Genomic DNA, 19450 nt, shown 5'->3' with positions numbered 1-19450 from the left:
AGTAAGTTAGTGTAGAGCACAGATTGACCTGATTGTCTCTCTGGATTTCGTGTAGTTCAGCAACTTTTTGTTCAGACTCGCATTGCATCGAACCTTGCTGGTGTGGGACTTTTATTGTCCCATTCTCTGCCTCTTGTCTTGTGTTTGTTGCTCTTTTGCTCAGATTGGGAAGTGTTCGCTGTGGTGTTTTCGGGTATCTTCAGCAGAGCATAGTTCTCCTTACCATGAACTTGAAGGAGTTATTAGGCGCTGGAACAGGCTTCCCGGGGAAGTGGTTGAGGCACTGTACGTGGAGGTATTTAAAAGACAGGTAGACATAGTGCTTAGAGATATGGTTTAGTGATGGTTTTTGTCAGAGTTACGTTGAGGGTTGGACTAGATCATCTGAAAGGTCCCTTCCAACCTAGGCAATTCTATGATTCTGTGTGTTTTGAGTATTTTTACATTCGTGGAGAGCCTTTAAAAATTATGTGAGAAGAGGCATGCAGGATCAGATCTCTGAGTCTTCATTTTTCGCTTTCTATACTGATTATGGTTTCAGTAATCTTCACTGACAGAAGTTAAGTGTAAGCTAGGCATTAAATTTGAAGTAGGCATTACTTCTGTTTTCTGTGCCTTTTCCTCTTACTTGCTTGGGGAAATTCTTAGTGCTACTTAATCTGTGTAAGTCAAATTTGATGATAATTATCTTGAAGTAAAACAAAAGTATTCACACGCAGTTTTCTTTTGGAAAGTATTATGTTTCCAGTTTTGAAAAAAGGTGTTTTATTTTTGCTATCTACATTTTTAAGATACTTATTTTAAGGAGATTTTTATTATCTGTGTGTTACAAAACACAGTCAGAAGTTCAGAGAGTAAAGTAGTGAATAGAGTTGGAACCTGAGGTGTGAATTTGTGCAAAAGATTAGAGTACCACTCACATAGGTAAAATAGATAAAGTAGGTATAAAAGACAATGAGGTAAAGAAGATATTTTCTGTCTGTTTTGTAGCATATAGCTTTTGGTTTGATCCCTAGGGCCTTACTGCTTTTCTTGCTAGTTATTATGTAATAGAATTTACTATAACTATGGTTCCAGCTCCTGCTATCTGAAAACCAGTAATTTTTTAATCAGCATTCAATATTGAATAGGCTTGTGGACTTTGTTTGAAATTTTAATGCAGATAGTTTTATTTTTTCATAAAATTAAGGGTTCTTTTACCTGGGTTATTACTCCACTCTTAAAGAAACAAAGACACGTACAGTAGCTAGTGGCAGACGCATTTGTTTGTTTAGCAGCTACCAATGGTAATTTATTTATCTTCAAAAGTCATGATTTTTCATGAAAGTTCTTTTCCTGACATTAAATGTAAATAGTTACTAAAGAACTAGCTTTGCTAGTATTGAGGGAAAAGGAAGAATGATTCGCATACCACCAGAGTGATGGAGTTTGAAGAGAACCAGACCTGGCTTTTACTGATCAACATAGACATTTTTATTATGTCTGATGTAATGGAGTTGTATTGGCAAATTGGTCCTCAGGGAGCCATCAGGCGATACATATATCATTAACTCTTCTCTAGCATATGTGTTCAGTTTGGGGACATAATTAAATTAAATTCTGTTAGAGTATGTTCTTTTCTCCTGTTCTTTTCACCTGGTTACTTTGTTCTAGCAGCTTGATATTAAAAAAGAAAACTCCAAATATAATAGTAACTTTAAAAGTTTAATTTCTTCATTTCATTATTTCTTCGTTTGCTCCAATAGCATTATGTATCCAAAAGAAATTATTATGGCTATCCAACAGAATACAAAACAAAATACATTTAATGTAGTAATTTGTTGCCTGCTTTAGTGTCCATGATCGTTAATCCTGCAGAGAGCGCTAAGATTATTTTTAAAGTATATTTATTGAGATGTAAAGCTGGATGTATTGATGGGTAGACTTTAGCCTTCCTCGTGTTCACAGCTTTTCAGAATCTAATCACTTGGCTAGAGGGCAGTGCTTAAAAAGTTCATTTATGTCAGCTATTTCCTGTGGCTCTGCATGCTTCCCTTGACATTACTGATCAGGTCAAAATATTTACACAGTAAGAGATGGTAAGAATGACTGAAATTCACTGATTTCCTCCGTCCCCACTCCACTCCCACATAAATATCTTAAAAAATGGACCATACCCATCTGTTCCAAAGACAGGTTGCTTTCCCAGTGCCTTGGAGAGCATAGAAGGATAACTGATAAAAAACTTTAAAGCGAAACACTGTGGTCAAAGGAATCCTTTTAAAATTGACAACAAAAGTTAGCAAAGATGGACATCAAATTTATATTTTAATGATTCTGAATGCATGTATGCATTTGGTTTTGGGAGGCCTTTGAGATTTTCTTCCATTAATGATGTGTTTACTATTTACCCTTAATGGGGATTGATCAGCTTGATTTGATTTTTGGTTGTTGTTCTTTTCCAAATTAATTGTACTCTTCTTGTTGAACGTTTTTTCTGATGTTTCTCTGTTTTCATAAATAGATGTTCGTTTGACTGCTAAATCTTGCCTTTTGATTAACTGTTACCTTGATTTCATCACTATGCTTAGCAAATGCTTTGTTACGAAAGCAATTCTCTGCATAAATCTGTAAGTTCAAGTTTTTAAATTATTATATACATTCTACAAACTTTCTCTTTTATTACAGAATGAATAGTGGCCATTTTACTAGACTGGTAGTTTGCATTTTTGCCTGATTCTATTATACGTGGCATTTTGTATTCCATGGCTTGCTCCCTGGAATGTCTAATTTTGCTAGAAATTCTATAAAAAAGATTTGGAAAACGTAATAAAATTCAGGGAATATTGCCTAATATCTATAGAAAATAAAGGAAAACTTCCATTTTGCAAGTGTAACAACAACTCCCCACCCACCACCCCATTTAAACCTAGTATGGTTCTATGGCTAAAAAATATTGAGCTCTGTGGTAACATGTTTCTATTCAGCTTTTTATCAAAAAGATACAGACTTGAACTTAATGAAAGTTGATTACATTAATTTGATGTCCAGGGTTGGTCCTACGTTAAACAGTAGCCGTGTTTGTCGTTCTTTCCTTATTTTTTAAACTATCAACAAAGGAGGAAAAAAAACATCCACGAATTTTAAAACTACAATGTAGCAGGTATCTACAGAGAAGCTTTGAAAATAATTTGCGTGTTTAGCATTAAACACGGCGTGGATTTCATTCAGGACAGTAAATTGTGTGGCTATTATAAAAATAACATAATATATCCTTTAAATTAACATTAGATGTTATACAAATATAAAAGAGATAGCAGCATTTTGAAAGTGAATTTATACAATGCATATATTTTCATATTATTCTGATAGTGCTGAATTATCCTAAACTAGAGCACTATGAAAACCCAAGCAAATCTGCTTTTGATAGTTACAGTGAGCTTTGATCTCATTACATTTAGTTTTAGTCTTGTTTCACAGAGATATATGCTTTTGGCAGTGTAACAAAAATAAGGTTTTTTTCTGTGCTGTCTCTATTTCATCTACCTTTATTAACAGTCATGATCCTGAATTCTTTGTAGCTCAATAAAAGAAAAAATATTACAGAGAGGTTTCCCATGAAGTTATGTTGTTGACCAATTCTTTCCAAGTTGGCATGTTTTAATTTATTAGAATTGGCTAATGTAACTTTGGGAAGAAAATGAAAACATATGGATTATCTATGGAAGTAATAATCTATTTAGAGAACTACATCACTGTTTCATTTTCTAAGGTTAAGAATTTATATGGGACAGTTTTTCATCCTATTTTTAGTTCTTGGGTCTAATAATTGTGAGAACGTGCTTGGATTTCAGGAGAATTTCAGATATCTTCTGTTTGGCTTTGTCCTTCTAATGTGCAGTTTAATACCTCACCTGGAGGTTGTGGCTTAGTTCTTGATAATTCACATTAATGACTGGGGTCAAGCCCAACAAATGTTTAAGAAGGCAACAGGAATCTTTCACAGTTCTGTATGTCAGTAGTTGTGTCAAGGATAGTTTCTCCTTTTCAGGTAAATTGCCCTATATTCACATGTAGCACTGGATTTCCTTACCTCCAGTTACGTATGTATTATCTGGTTTGTAGAATCTTTTGTGGATTCCTGTGTGGTAGGAATTGAAAACCTAATACGTCTTATATTGTAAAATATCATTACATTTTATACTCAATAAAATATCAGGCGGGGCTTCTATAGACATATATACGTATGTATTACCCATGAGCTAATTCCATGTATGTGTGTACATTCAGTGTTTATAAGGCACCTAAATGTGGATTTGCTTTGGATAATTGATTTTTATGATCCTGTAAGATTCAATTTACCTTCCATTACATCAGAAAATTAATAGTCACTTTCTGATGAGAAGCTTCTGGGCAGTTTGCACTGAAGTGTTGGTTCATCACTCGAAAGTAGTGAGAGTAGATTGCCGGCTTTTAATGGACGGTCAGACTATAATATATTTTCAGATGTCAGCTACATCTGCGCTAATGTGAAATGCCCTATGGGCCACAAGGAAAACTGAGCCTTCACTTAAAAAAGAATTAAATAAATAGACATCCTCAGTTATTAGGACCTGAAACAGTTTGTGTGTCAGACTTGGGTCGGAGGAGGTTCTAGCACACTTGTCTTTGTATCAATTGGAGCATAAAAGGCCAAGAGCGTGTATTTGTTGTTAGTCCATTCTGCGCTCTCATTTCTGGAATGGATTATGGAGGAGATTGCACATTTTCTTTTCATAAACAAAGGCAAAATAATGGGCAAAGACTATTATTAAAGTCAGTAGATTAGGTATCCTGTGTAGATTATGACATTGTGGGGAGGTTCAGCAGTATCAGCTGTAGTTCAGTTTATGTCAGCATTCCCTGTTCAAAACTCCACGTACTGGTAAACAGAGCCGAAACAGGGACCCGCCAGGAACAACCAAGTGTTCTTTGCACAGCTGACATCGGTATTACTCTTATAATTTAAAATAGAAGAAAATACTTTTTCTTCACTATGTTTTTTTCAAAACGTTTATGCTGTGGTATTATGTGGATAAACATTCTTAATTTATTGCATTCAGTCCAGAAATAATAACTAACTAGAACCTTCATATTGAGTCTTGGAGCATCAATATTATACATGTGAAAGACTGTCCTTGTTCCTGGGACACAGAGTTCTCTGAATCTGCTCATTGAAACGATTTCACCGACTTCTCAAGAGCCTACTCAGTTTCCATTTATGGAAGTCAGACAGTATTCAGTGACTATAGTACTTCATCTTTTTTACTGCATTGTGCAATCAGAAAAGGGAATCTTAAGTTACTGCTTTTATGTATTTGTTTAATATAATGAAACTTTTATAACTACTGGTTTTGTTCTTGAGAGAGTTCGTTGAATTAAATGAAAAATTAATTATGACACAGGAAAACTGTAAGCAAAACAGTAATACCAAAGTATAATATTGCAGCGAATGTTAGAACAACATTCATGTAGTCTTTTTTTTTTTTTTTAACTCTGTATATCTCGGAAATACATAATAGCTACTTCGGGTTTTAAAAATTGTTCCTTTCTTAGAAATGGAGAGCTAAATGACTTTTATTACAACATTTTGTGCACATGATAAACGTACTGGACATCTGCAGGGAGTATGAATCATTGGAGTGGTCTGAATTATATTGAGAGCTTTCAAAAATAACTGGAAAATAAAACTTTGGAATTGCTGGATATATTTAAAAAAAAAAATTAGGTTGTAATCTGGAAATATTTTACTGAGTATTTCAAATACCTGGGGGGAAAAAAAAAGGCTTCTGGTTAAAAAAAAAAAAGTAGTTTTGGAGATGTATCGTCTCGGCGGTGCAGTGTATCTTCTATGCTCTTCTATGCATAAGAAAGCAGCACCAAAGCCACATTCTTCAAGCTCCTTAAATTGGTTCTTAGTTGATGGCTTCATGGCTTCATGCCCCTTTATTATTCATTCGGACTGGTGAGTAGATTCTTGATCTAAGGGAAATGACCTTAGAAACAGCCTTGTCTGTTTGGGAGGATCCCAGTATTCAGTTTTGAAATAGTACTTCTTCAAACTGTTCTCAGATCACATCTGGCCAGCTGTGAAAAATCTGTCTCAGACACAGGGCATTTAGAGCATTCTCTGAGTGGGCTTGTTACAATCGTTCGTCCTGCAACCTCAAGAGCTTACTCATTTGCCGTATAAGGATATCAGACATAGTTAAATATTATGCACTTAATTACTATAGTGTGTTTCATACAGAATTCATCCCGGTGAGAGGGAAGAGTAGGTTGTGGACTTTTCTCCAAAAATTGCAATTGCCTCCCCAACTGCAGATCATATGGGCAGTGAATGGTGCGTCTGTCAGCCAAGAGGCATGGAAGCTGCAGCCTTAAAATTGAGTGCTTGAAATTGGAAATTCAGTCAGTGCTGACATTGTCTTTCACTCACGCGTATGCGCGTAGGCAGTAAAAGAGCCTTAACTCAGTAGGTCATCTTACATGCTATTCTGCAAATCATTAGCACAACTGGGAGGTTGAATTTCATCCCATTTTGTTTCCTTGCTATCGAACGTTTAAGTCTGACGCCTTTATTTTATTGTAATTTTTGTGATTTCATTTCTTATAAATCATATGAAGACTTTGTGTGAAGGACTTAGTATTTCTTGGGGTTTATGTGTACTGCAAAAGAAATCAGAATATGAAATGTGTTAGAAACATTAGGTGACTGTTTTCTTCCAGCTGTCTCCCCTTTGGTATAATATCATGTATCCAAAAGTCACGAGAATCCAATGTCCACATTTAACGTCAGTTGCATGTTTTTTTTCTTACTGATTTGATTCTTAAGATTTCAAATGTTTCTGAGTGTTCAGATAGTTCTTCAATTGCTAAATGCTTTTTAAAATACTCTTACACAGTTCTGAAGAGGCAATAGTTGAGATTCGCCTGTTGTTTTAAAACCTGGTTTAATGTCTTCCTAAAAGTCTATAAAAAGGTTATTTCATTTTTTGTCATCCACTTTCAGGGAAACACTTGTTTGGAGATTTGTAATGATTTGTATGAACCGTATTTCTGAGATGCAAGAAACAGAAAACAAGTGTCTTGACCTGAAACAACTTCTAGTTTTTGACAAGAATGTATTAATAAGGATCCAGCTAAACTTTAGATGAGTCTCATACATAAGGCTGGATGAATTTAAGAATAAAGTTCTTCGTTGGAGGAAATTTAAATATTGAAAAAGAACAAAATTAGGTTTAGTACTAAGTGTAAGCTTCTCTCGTACCTACATTCATGCTATGGATCAAAAGGAAAAAACCAAATGCTAGTTTTAATACTTATTCCTTGTTCTTTGTGCTAGGGGGATTTATTATTTTATTTTTTGCAATGCTAATGGTGAGAATTAAAGTATGGGGGTGTGTCAAAGGGTAAGAAATCGGGTGCTATTTCATTAAAGCGCATCCCTGTTGCACTGGAACAGGTGATTCCATGGAGCCACGTGGGCAGCATGGGGAGCAATGTGCACCCTGTTGCTAGAGAGTATAAAGCTCTTTTTTTTTTTTTTTTTTTTTTTTTTTTTTTTTTGTTAATTAAAAGCATGTTTTAGCAGCCAGCCCACAGTTCACGAACTGCTGTATAATCTCTGTCGTTAGCCCGAGGCTGGCTGGCTGCTTGGGCAGAGCAGCCTGTCTCCTGGTCCCTGATCCGTACTGCAAGCTTCCAGTCACTGCTGCTTCCTGCTATCCCAATGATTCGGGGCCTCCATTTAAAAACCAACAAACCAAACTGATAACTATATTTTGATAGACGTAGATGATGTCAACCCATAGTACAAGATGAAGGAAAATATTAACCACAATACCACAGAAATGCGTTAAGTCCAAGGGAGCCTTTCCACCTTGCAAAATCCAGTTACCAGGAAAATGTACAATGATGCTATTTTGCCTACCGTTTGAATTTCTAGCTCTGTAGGAAAGCAGATACGCTACTTATTTTGATAATAAGATTCTGAAATACAGTTATTTGACCTGTGCCTCCGCGACATTAGACTGTGATACTCTCATGTGAGCACCTCTTAATTAGTCTAAAACAAATGCGACACACAGAGCTATTGTTTCTGGTTCTCTCCAAAGCTGGGCCAGCTGTCACTGTTTTGGTGCAGTAAAGTTTCCAGTTTTTGTTGTTATTGCAAGCATAGCAACTGGCAATTTTTCATACATCCTTCCCTCGTACAGTAACGAGAGACAGAAAAAGGTAGGCAAAGTATCTAGCTTCTCTTTTGTGTTAGGAGGAGAACAGTATACAGGCATTGCTTTTGGAGCTTTTCATAATCCACTAATGTCCCTTATGTTGGAAGCGCAGAGAGAAGCAACACAAGAGCTTTGCAATTCTCTGTCAACTTGGGATAGGAATGCCTTGTTTATACTGACTGATTTTGCCTAGGCCTTGGTATTTATATTCAGGAACTGCTGTCACTGCAGCATAAACTGAATGCATCACACTTAAGACCATCACCCGTTGCACTCATGTAACCATGTTTCTAAGTATGTTCATTTAATTTTTATCTAGTGATTGTCCAGATTCATTAATGACTAGGTACACTTTAAATGTATTTGTGACTAGATAACTATACCTAATGTACTTCAGGCATTGTGATGTTATCATTTCTGCCATACCTGATGGTTTTCCTTTCTGGATCCCTGCTTTTCAACAATCTGACTTAAGATATCTCATCTCTTTGGTTTGCTTATTCAAGTTGTAATAAAAAGTTAGTTCATTGATGTTTCTTAAAAAATCATAAGCATACAAATCTGTTTATTACAACAAATAATTTCCAAAAAGTACCAGAAAAATTAAGAATTTTTTTCTCGTTTTCTGCAAGTGGTCTTATGCTTTAGAGAAGCCCAACACTGGCAGCATATTTAATATTGCTTGGTCTATTGATGGCACTCAACTAGCTGGAGCATGTGGAAATGGACATGTCATTTTTGCCCATGTTGTGGAGCAACGCTGGGAGTGGAAGAACTTTGAAATAACGTTAATTAAGAGGAGGACCATGGAGGTAATCTTCACAGTTCAGAGCAGTGCATTCTCATTACTACTTTTCTAAGGCTTTTTTTTAATACAAAATGGGGATTTTTAATCCTCGACAAAACATTATCCTTTTTTTTTCTGTGTATATAGGACTAAAAATGCTTAAGATCATAAAATGGCCAGAGTTAGCAAAAGATGTAAATAATTATCAGTGGTACAGAAGATCAGATCCATGTAAACCAAACCATACTACCAGATGGAGCAGAATCACAGAACTCAGAAGTACTTTATCCTCTAGAAAAATGCAAAGCTCATTTGAAGAGCATGTGAAATTAGCTGTGGGAGGCCACTTAGAAGAGAGAGATAATTTCAAGTGTAATGAAAATATTTATGCAGAAAACAATACAAATACATTGGCCAAAACCAAAGCACCATATTAAATAGTATTACAGTAACTGTCAGCAAAGATGAAGCCGCCTAACTAAGTGTAGATAATATAGAGGATCTTTCTTTACCTTATCTGCATTCATGAGTTGTTGGAGACACTGATGCACTTTGTAATAGCTAATGTTTCCGTGTTGTTAATGAAGCTATGATGAATGTTGCTGTCTTAGGGCATTTCCAGATAAATTTGGTTGCTGACTGTAACTGTAAAGAGTTGTAATGTGCATTTCTGTACCACATATTGTATTACAGCCTAGATTCAGATCTTCCAAAGCTCCAGACATTTCTCGTATATCATGTAACATACATCAGGTACCTGTGTGGTGCTTCCAGCTGAGTACTGAGAAATAGGCATTGACCTCAGTGGGAGCTGCCAAGTCTCAGCACTGCTGGAAATGAAACAGGCCCCTACATGTGGTTTCTGGAGCTTAAGTTTAGGATCCTTCTTTTGAAAAACTTTGGCCTGAATCCACATTTAGGTTACCAAATATCTGGGAATTAATACAAAAATATGAATTTTTACCTTCTAATTTGTCCTCTGTGTTCCCAGACACTGACTCACAACATTCGCTCTCTGAACGCTGGGATAATATAAGATTTCCATTCTTACAAATTTTCCAAATTACACATTTGGTATTGGACACCAGGCCAATATTTTCAATATCGAAGTCAAGTTCCTAAATTCCTAATTAGGCCCTTAAATGTTTTTCGGTCTTGATTCTTTTAATGTTGAATATGTAATTGGGAAAAGTTGTAACAACAGAAATGCTCTATTACAGTTTGGTCCGGTGGGTGGGATAACATGAGTCAGTGTCTGGGAACACAGAAGACAAATTAGCAGGTAAAAATTCATATTTCTTCTTTCATTCCCAGACATCGACTCGTAACAGATGGGCTCTCTGAATAATCTCCAGGGTGCTTGAATATGCAAACAACTGAGGAAGTATAGCTAACCCTGATTCAGTGCTAATATTTTGTTTTATTATTTTATAGTGATTTTATTTTATTCCCATATATCTGGATAGCAAAATATTACCTACAAAGAAGTTCTAGATGCATTCTTTTTTTCTGAGTACTACAATAGCTAAGTTAATTATGGACATGTCACTGCAGTAGACATAGCAATTATTATGTCTTTGGAAATGGTTTCTAGGCTTTCATAATAATTGAGTTCAGTCCTTGTTTTGCAATTGGTTGCATAATGGAGAAAATCGAAAAGAAGTTACCACCCTCAGAATGGTGATGTCTTATTCAAAACAAAACAAACAAAACCCCACAAACAAACAAAAAATCCCTGTCATAAGATAACTCCTTAGATTTTAGCTGCCTAAAATCTTTGAGCTCAGAAATCTGTGTTGATTACAGGCAAACTGATTTTATTGAAATATTATATTTTGAGCAAATTTTCACAGAAATGGCAAGGCCACAGCCTGCTTACCAAGGCTGTCTCCTAAATTTCCCTTACTTCAGAGTGTGGTAGCATTAAAATATATGCTAGAGCTATTCAACATCTAGACAACATATCTTTATCCAAATCTTGGATTTTGCTGAGTTTTTCTGATGGGATTGCTGAAATACTATATTTCAAATGTTTAAATAATCAGCAACTGAACACTGAGTCTTAAATTGGGAACTTTTAGACATCCTTGATCTCAGATAATTTTCCCAACGCAATGATACTGCGTTTGTATCTTATGTATTCCAAGTACGCATTAATTGCTCTCTTCTTTTAAGGAACTCTATTAAGCACTTCAGTAATTGTTCATTCTTTATTCAGAGTTTACAGAACCTTTGGGTTTAAGTTTTCACCAGTGCTGTGAAAGTGCTTATTCCCAGATACATATGTTCTTCTGCTAATGCATAATAGCATCAGCATGTGCTTATAATAAGAAAGAACGTAATATTTCACTAATTAGTTTTCACTTCAGTTATTGTTGTTTTATTCAACCAAAATTTTCTTTTGATTAGGTGCACAATGTTATTAATGATGCAGTAGATTTGTTGGAATTCCGTGACAGGGTTATTAAGGCCTCTTTGAACTACGGGCATTTGGTTGTTTCAACTTCTCTTCAGTGTTATGTTTTTTCGTAAGTAATATAAATTCATGAAACTTTCTCAAGCTTATCTAGCAGTTGTAAGAGAGTAGCAGAAACTTTATTTGAAGTACGGTAGTTTGTTTTTTTTTTTTTTTTTTCTTAACGAATTGAAATATCCTATGGAACTTAGCATCGTCTACAAGAAAATGTATTGGAGTATAGCTGCCCTCCTCCCCCTGTCATCCTTTCTTCCAGCTTCTTGCTGGTGCCACGACTGCCTGTTTGTTTTGCTGCAAAAATTTGACGTGCTTTCTTTGCATGTAGAGGCAGCAGGAATGGTGGCTGGATGCAAGTGTATCTGTCCCAGTTATGTGCCTCCATCTAGGGACTCCTTTTTTTGGATACTGCTTCTGGCATGCCATTATTTTGGAATGGGACAGGAATGATTCAATCCTGCATCATGTTTTAAGAACATGATATTCTGTTTCATATGCTGAAATTTAAAGTTCACTCCTAAAAGCACTTATCTGTTCAGTGAGATGACTAATACTGAACAATCATGCAGGCTGTAATAGGGCACACAAGAGAGGGACTCCATCCTACCTCTGTATCGCTATAGAAGAGTTGAACCACAATTCAGAACTATTTTAAAAATATGTTTGTTTCATATAAATATGATTTTGCTGTTTCCTAAGACTCCTAGGTCAGCAGCTGCTGGTGTGAAGGGATGTAAAATGAAGGCAGAAGTGGTATTGGATCATACTGCATTGCTATTGGTGTTACTTGGCTTCCTAAATGCTGTTTTTCTTTTGAAAACCTCCCTTTTTGGAATATTAGATGATTAAAATGTGTGTGCTTTACTTAGTGAATTCAACTTCGTATTTGCAATGATATGTGAAGATTAGTGGTTTTGAGGAATGATGAATTTATTTTTTTTTTCAGCACAAAGAACTGGAATACGCCACTGATCTTTGACCTGAAGGAAGGAACAGTTAGTTTGATTCTACAAGCGGAAAGGTAGCTTACTTCTTGTAATGCTCACTATTAAATGTGAACATGCATTTCCTAAAACTTTGTTATATCACATAAGCACATACTGAAATACTAGGAATAGACAAAAAGTATCCAGTATTGGTAAGCAGCCTGTAAAGACTTAGCTGGTATATTTGCCATAGATCTGTAATTAATTTTTTCATATATTACATATGTATGCTTATACTCTTATTTATGGAAGAAAGTAGATATTCTGACATTACTCTAACGTCTGGATTTTTTGAAGTCATATTGCTTTTTTGAACTGGAATATATTTTATATAAATTATCTGTGGTCTCCAGTTTTTATTAAAAACAGTGCCAGGTATGCCAAATAAAAAGAAATGGTTTCATTTTTCTTACATATTTGTATTTATATTTGCAAGAAATAACTGGTTTTTCTCAGTTTAAAAAAAAAATAATAATCTGCATTTCCTGAAAATCATTTGTCAAAGAGATCTTTACATATGCTTTTGTAGAAAGAGAGTCTTTCTAAGGACTAAGAATAGGAGCAGAAGTTAAAAATCTTGAGTTTTGATTATAATTTTAATTCTTGTGCACTAATGTTATTGGACAGCTGTTTCAGCAAAGTGCAGCACAATTCTTGCTGCATTTTTGGGTGCCCCAGATTAAACACTTACATCCTAATCTACAAAGATAACTGCAGTAGAGAACGGGTAAGCAAGTGGACAGGATTTTGAAATCAGTTTCTAGATTCGGAGTTTTGTGCTGCTGTTTAATTTTTGAAAACATGGCAGAGATTCTTTGGCAGTGTAGGTGATCCACAGAAACAGTCCTAAGGTTTTGGTAAAACCAGTCTACATCGGCAGATACATGTGCAAACAGAAAGTGGTTCATTTGGTGCCGGTGATTGGTAACATTTACAATAGCTGAGAGTCTAACAACTGGCTTTCGGTGTATGGATGTGTTTTGTGTCTATGAACTATAGATACTGTACTTACCAAACAGTTATTATTATGTAGAACTACTTTTATTATTTATTTTATATATTATTATTTTATGTATTATTTATATGTATTTCTTTTTTATATATTTTCAACTATTCTGTATAGAAGTTTGCAATGTGTTCCTGCCAATAAGTTATTGAAGTCCTGCATCGTAATAGATGGTGATCAGTTCATTAAGTGTCTTCTATTTGCTTTACATTATAATCTAGTTGTAATGAAGAAAATGACACAGGTAATACTATTTCAAAGCTAGCTGTAAACATTAAAGCTGTTTCTCACATACATACACACAGCGTTGTCTCTTGGGATGATGTGTGGGGCGTACTGTCTGCAGCTGTATGCTTTGTCATCATGAGATTTAAATCTTACAATGTCTAGAAGAGATAAAAATCAGAGTGATTCCAGATAATAGGTATTTTTCATGCAAAACCATAGCATTCGCATTGAAGTTGAAATCTTTCATACAGAGCTTTCAGAATATCAACTTTGAAATGTAGGGCTTAGAAATGATGTAATTTAACTGAAAACAATTGCAGGATATCAGACAGTTATCTTCAAATTGTTCGAACTTATCATGCTTTTCTGTATTATTTAGTGATTTACATTTTGGGGTTTTGGGTTTGGGTTTTTTTGTAGGCATTTTCTTCTTGTGGATGGTGGAGGACTTTATTTATATTCATATGAAGGAAGATTAATTTCCTCTCCAAAATTTCCAGGAATGAGAACAGACATTTTAAATGCTCAGACAGTATCTCTGAGTAATGATACTCTTGCAGTGAAAGACGAAGCTGATGAAAAGGGTAAGTCCTCCGTTCCAGTAGTTCTATATTTGCTAATAATTCACTGTGAAGTTTTCAACATCTTCACATTTAATTTTGCTTAGCATAGTTATGGTAAAAAGAAAACGTAAAGCATAAACTATTTATCTATTATATAAATTATAGATAATATTTATTATAAAAATGAATTTAAATGGTATGTCTTGCTTAACTTTGATTAAAAGAATAAAAGAGAAATGCCTCTGAAGTTCCAGTTGTATGTAATGCATCAGAGAACCATGGAATATTTACAGTAAATACTTGAATGGTAGATTTTCACTCTCTGATGTGATTTTTTTCTAAAGAAGTACCTCGGCAACATTTTTCTGCTTGACTGCTGCTCTTAGAAGCCACGAGTACAGTAACTGGGATTAATTTTAGGTCTCAGATGTTCTTTTAGTTTGGTTTTTTTTTGGTTTTGTATCTTTACAGCATGTAAGTTTTATGTGCAGCTGATATGACCGTAGTTATGAGGCTGTGATGTTCTGTCTGTGTTGTGTTCTTGAAGATTTTTATGCTCTTAACTTTCATGTTTTGACATCAAAAGCACTATAATTATAACAGACAACATGGCCAAATGAGCTTCAGTTAAATTTTTGCACTAATGAGTGGTACAGGAATATGTTTTTGTCACTCAGCTTTTTCCTCTTGTGCTACCTCATGACACAAATGCAACCTGTGCAACAATTTAAATTTGAAGTGTCTGCTGGAGGCAGGCACTTCCATTGCTGTAAAGCCATGACTATGACTTTTGACTTCATAACTGTGCCATTTATAGGCCATACAAAAGTTAGAATGCAGAGCTGCAGTGCTATCTGTAGCTGTATTTCTCCTGCAGTATGGCCAGGAAGGGGTTTACCAGGGGGGATAACGATGCAAGGAGGTGCTGTTATTGCAGAGTGAAACAGTTCCTGCCCGTGGTTCTGACTGACACGAACTCAAACCAATTTTCTCCAACTCTGTTATCCTAGACTTAATGATTGGATTTTAAACAGTTTGAGAATTTTAGAATTCTTTGTCTCGCAGCAAAGAAGAATCATATTTGTCTTCTTTTTTCTATAGAAAAAGAAACCTTTCAGTGTGCAGTACAAAAGACAAAAGAAGGTCCTGATAAATATAGGCAGTGAGTTAGTCCTTTAGTGCTGATTACATGGTAGTTTTCTCAGCAGGTAACCCACAACTTAAATTACTTGATGGCTGAAAAAAACCCTTGTAATAATCCTTTAAAATATCCCTCTCCAGGCAAAAAAAAATTAGGTGAGGTTTTTCTCACTTCCTTGTTACAAAGCATTTTTGCTGATCTGTACAATTTATATGTATGTTTTTTTCTTGTACGTCCTTATCTTTTATGTGAAAACAAATACTTTAATTATTACACAGCTATTTTAGATATTATTTTTGAATAATTACTTTAAAGAGTAGTAATATAACTGTAATGTGCATTTCATTTTTAAGGACAACTATTTCAGAAAATATTATCCTGGAGCACCAAGACATTAAAGATATCTAAAATAGCTGTGTAATAATTAAAATGGATTTTAATTAGCAAAAGTATATTTCAGTGTGAATTATTCAGAAGAAAGAAGTGGCTTGCAAAAAAAAAAAGGATAAGTGAAAAGTTGCATCTTATTTCTGATGTTTTCTCTTTTACTTGGTGTGTCTTTGTATTTCTATTACACAAGTGTATGTATGTTTACTTATATATTACTTAATATGTATAACACAGAGACTTTATTTTATTGCCATATCGACACCTTGATGCAGTTAGAGTACAAACAATAGAAGTATTTTAAATAAACTGAGATTATATAGAAAGTTCATCCATAAATATTGACCGCTCTCTATATGCATGCATATTTAAGATTTTGGTGGTATACTCACTCTCTTGCCCTGTTCCCCTGCCCGTCTTCCTGAATAGACTGAAGAGCATCTCTGTCTCCCACCTATTCCTGTTAGTGTCCTGAAAATCTTGTCAGCCTGTATGCAGGCAAATCTTCATCAAAACTGTAGTTACAGAGGCCGGCTTTCTGGCTTTGTTTATAAGATAAGCTCTTCAAGTGATCCTGTCGATAGTATCTTCTGTCAGGGCAATGAGTTAGAGGTGGGTTTGGTTTTTTTCATTTTTTAGAAATAAGCCCCTCTAGTAGTGCCAGCACATGGGAAAACAGAATCTTGGCATGGGAAACTGTGGGTTATCTAGGCCTGTGTATTCTTCTCGACTCACCCCAGCAGAAGCTTTTTTTTTTCCTTTGCCTTATTTTGAGGGCAGGTCTGTTTTTCATAATGCAGTGCATTGTAGAAATATCTAAGATAGCTCATTTTGATACAGGAAGCAGTTTACACGTTATAGCGTGGAGCTCTCTACAGCTAATTTACTCTGAAACAGAGAGGGAGATGACTTGCTGTACTTCAGTGTTGTTACATGGATATTCTTCCTTTTTGAGTCATTTAGGAAAAAGATTGGTACCTCTGCGCTTACAGTCCTTCCTCTGTCTCTCATGAAGCTGGAAGAGGGAGGTGTGCCAATTCTCAACAGGGAGCTGCTGGCCCTGGGAGCAGTTATTCCGTGATAATAGAACACGTGTGGTAAAAGACACACGGTAGCTGCTCTCTTTCTCTGGATGCTCAAAGAGAGATAATTCCCTTTGTTTATAATTTATAAACAAATATAAATACATATATAAATTTATTTATATAAAAAAAGATATATTTTAGGTTCTAAATGATCGTAAAGTGATGTGGAGCTTTTCCAGATAGGAAAAAAAATATCCAAACAACCCCAAACTTATTTTCTGAAATACTTTAATAAGGATTGCAGATTAATGAAAATTAATCTACTTTTACTTGTCAATTAGGTACAGTGGTTTTCTTTAAAACTCTCTTGATCTTACTTCCTATGGCTAGCATAGCAGCAGTAAAATTGGCTGGTATAGGTAGATCAAAATAAATTTCATGCAGGGGGCCATGCATAAAAGTGAGAAAAATAGCACTTCTGAGGAACAACTAGTTTTCTTTTGTATATTTAGCCAGCTGCCAAGAGCAACGCTTGTGCAAAACCCTTTCTTTTTCTCCTCTGCAAACTCAACCAGTGCTTTCTGAACACCTGCTCTTACAGTTGTGTTTGTTTTTTTTTTTTTAATTCTGCCTGTATAACCATTGACCTCAAACCAACATCCTGTGTCCTAGTGAAAGAAACACGCAGCAGGATTAACATGTTAACGTCGCCATCCTTTGGAATTAACGTGTATATTCATCTTACATTGTATACTTACAGGTAATGTGTTGAATCTGCAGGTGGGATGTGTTACTGAACATCTGAAACGTTTCTCTGACATCTGTGTTTTCTGTGAACTAACGCGGAATCACGTGCTTTCAGTTGCAGCTGGTGTTCCTTGTAATGTTACTGTTTTTTCTAGCTGTGAATGCTCTACCTACATCTGTCTGATTCTGCGTGTATATTCACAGACTATACATAAAGTATGTATGAATAGTTTTTGAACACACGTGGATGTGTATGCATCACACACACACATCTATATATAAAGAAACAGAAAGAAAGAAAAAGAAACTTTATTTTTAGGCAAGTTGCAGATTTGTGTCTTCACTGGATATCCCAGAAATACAGATCATGTAGGTGGGGGGCGGGTTGAGTGGTTTTTTTTTTGTTTTCTTTTTTTTCTGAGGGCAAGATGGGGAGAGAGTGGAAAAGATGAACTTTTGGTAACGATCGCAAGAATTATATATAAAATTCAAGTACATCTGTATAAAGCAGCTACTTTTTGAGGGAAGACAGTTATTAATGTATATTCATTAACTGTATCATCATGACAAGCAGAAACCCCAAACTGTCCTGGAAGAAAGTGTGCCTAGGGACCACTGTATGAAGAATTCAAAATAGAGCAGATCATTCACAAATTAGGGAATGCTTCTGAAGAATGTTTTACCCAATAGTTTAAAGAACAGCTTTCTATATATCTGATACTAATTCCCTTAGGAAAATACATCGGTCAATGATACACTTCCTGAACTTTAAGATTCATCAAAGCTGTGGGTTAAAATTCAGTAAATCTCTCAGATAGCCTTGGTAACACTCATTTGTTCACAACATAGGGTACAAACTTGTGTCAGATAGAACTCAGTGTCATTTCTGTAAATAACCATTTGAGCTGTGATAGGGAGTAAAACATTAGTTTTCTTAATTCCGTATCAGACCATAATACCATGTTACAATGGCTATTAATGCTCTGAAAATAATGATATTAAAGAATTTTCACAGGTCACTCCAATTGCAAAATGAGACTATTCCTAAGCTCAGCAGAGTTACGACAGTTACATTTTCCCAACTGTAAGATTCTTTTTTGACCAGAGTGTAAAAGTCACTGCTAAGTCTAGCACACACTAATAAGTATCCTCTTGCAGTAAATTGTACGCTGAAATTGAATGGAACTGCTTGAAAAGTATATGAAGAATTGTTGCTTTTAAATAATAAATCATATCTTTTTTTTTTTTCCTCCTTCAGTTATCTACATATTTGAAGCTTTATCTGGAAAGCCATTGGGTGATGGAAAACCTCTAACCCATAAGGTAAGGTGAAGGATACAGCGTCTCTTTTTCATTCTGCTTTGAAATTCAGAATCATTAATGGGTTTCCTCAGTAATGGGTCTAATAACCTATTAAAGGTTTACAATCTTAATAGAAAAGAGCTTGGCAACCCTAGATGACTCATATAGAATAACAAAAATCAGATTCTTTATGCAGTGTTGATGTACAAAGGGATATACTATAGGTTGTGTTCGGTTACTGGCATGTTTCCTGTGCACGTAAGAGTTTGAAACTACAGGTAGATAGTTTTGTTATGTAGTAAAACTGGTGAACTGGGTTTCCTTTGCACGTACTCCAAAGCAACTTTTATTAGTGTTGACCTGTTGTTAACACTGAAGAAAAGAACACCAGTGAAAACGTTGTCTGTCTCCAGTCCGAGCTTTTACTGTTTTTACTTCAAAAATGATTGCACGAACTGCATTTTACTTTTCTTCACTCTTCTTGTATACAACAAAAGCAAAATTAGTCAGCTTCTACGGAAAGACGAGTGAACATTCATCTTTGAGGCATCTT

General features: G+C 35.2%; 1 protein-coding gene across 7 annotated transcripts in view; it reads left to right on the top strand.

Moving 5' to 3' along the window:
* IFT80 (intraflagellar transport 80) overlaps positions 1-19450 on the top strand; it is a 55085-nt gene that overhangs the window by 25070 nt on the left and 10565 nt on the right. For 6 of the 7 annotated variants that reach the window (XM_063338839.1, XM_063338836.1, XM_063338834.1 and 3 more), the window contains 5 exons: positions 8885-9064; positions 11449-11567; positions 12459-12533; positions 14153-14316; positions 18854-18918. In XM_063338839.1, coding sequence (XP_063194909.1) covers positions 8885-9064; positions 11449-11567; positions 12459-12533; positions 14153-14316; positions 18854-18918 — 603 coding nt within the window. The remainder of the gene's footprint in view (positions 1-8884; positions 9065-11448; positions 11568-12458; positions 12534-14152; positions 14317-18853; positions 18919-19450) is intronic. The other variant, XM_063338838.1, reaches the window with a different exon arrangement.

The sequence above is a fragment of the Chroicocephalus ridibundus genome, chromosome 6, assembly GCF_963924245.1.
Source record: "Chroicocephalus ridibundus chromosome 6, bChrRid1.1, whole genome shotgun sequence".
In the NCBI taxonomy this organism is placed as follows: domain Eukaryota; kingdom Metazoa; phylum Chordata; class Aves; order Charadriiformes; family Laridae; genus Chroicocephalus; species Chroicocephalus ridibundus.
This window is presented reverse-complemented; position numbering and strand designations above follow the sequence as displayed.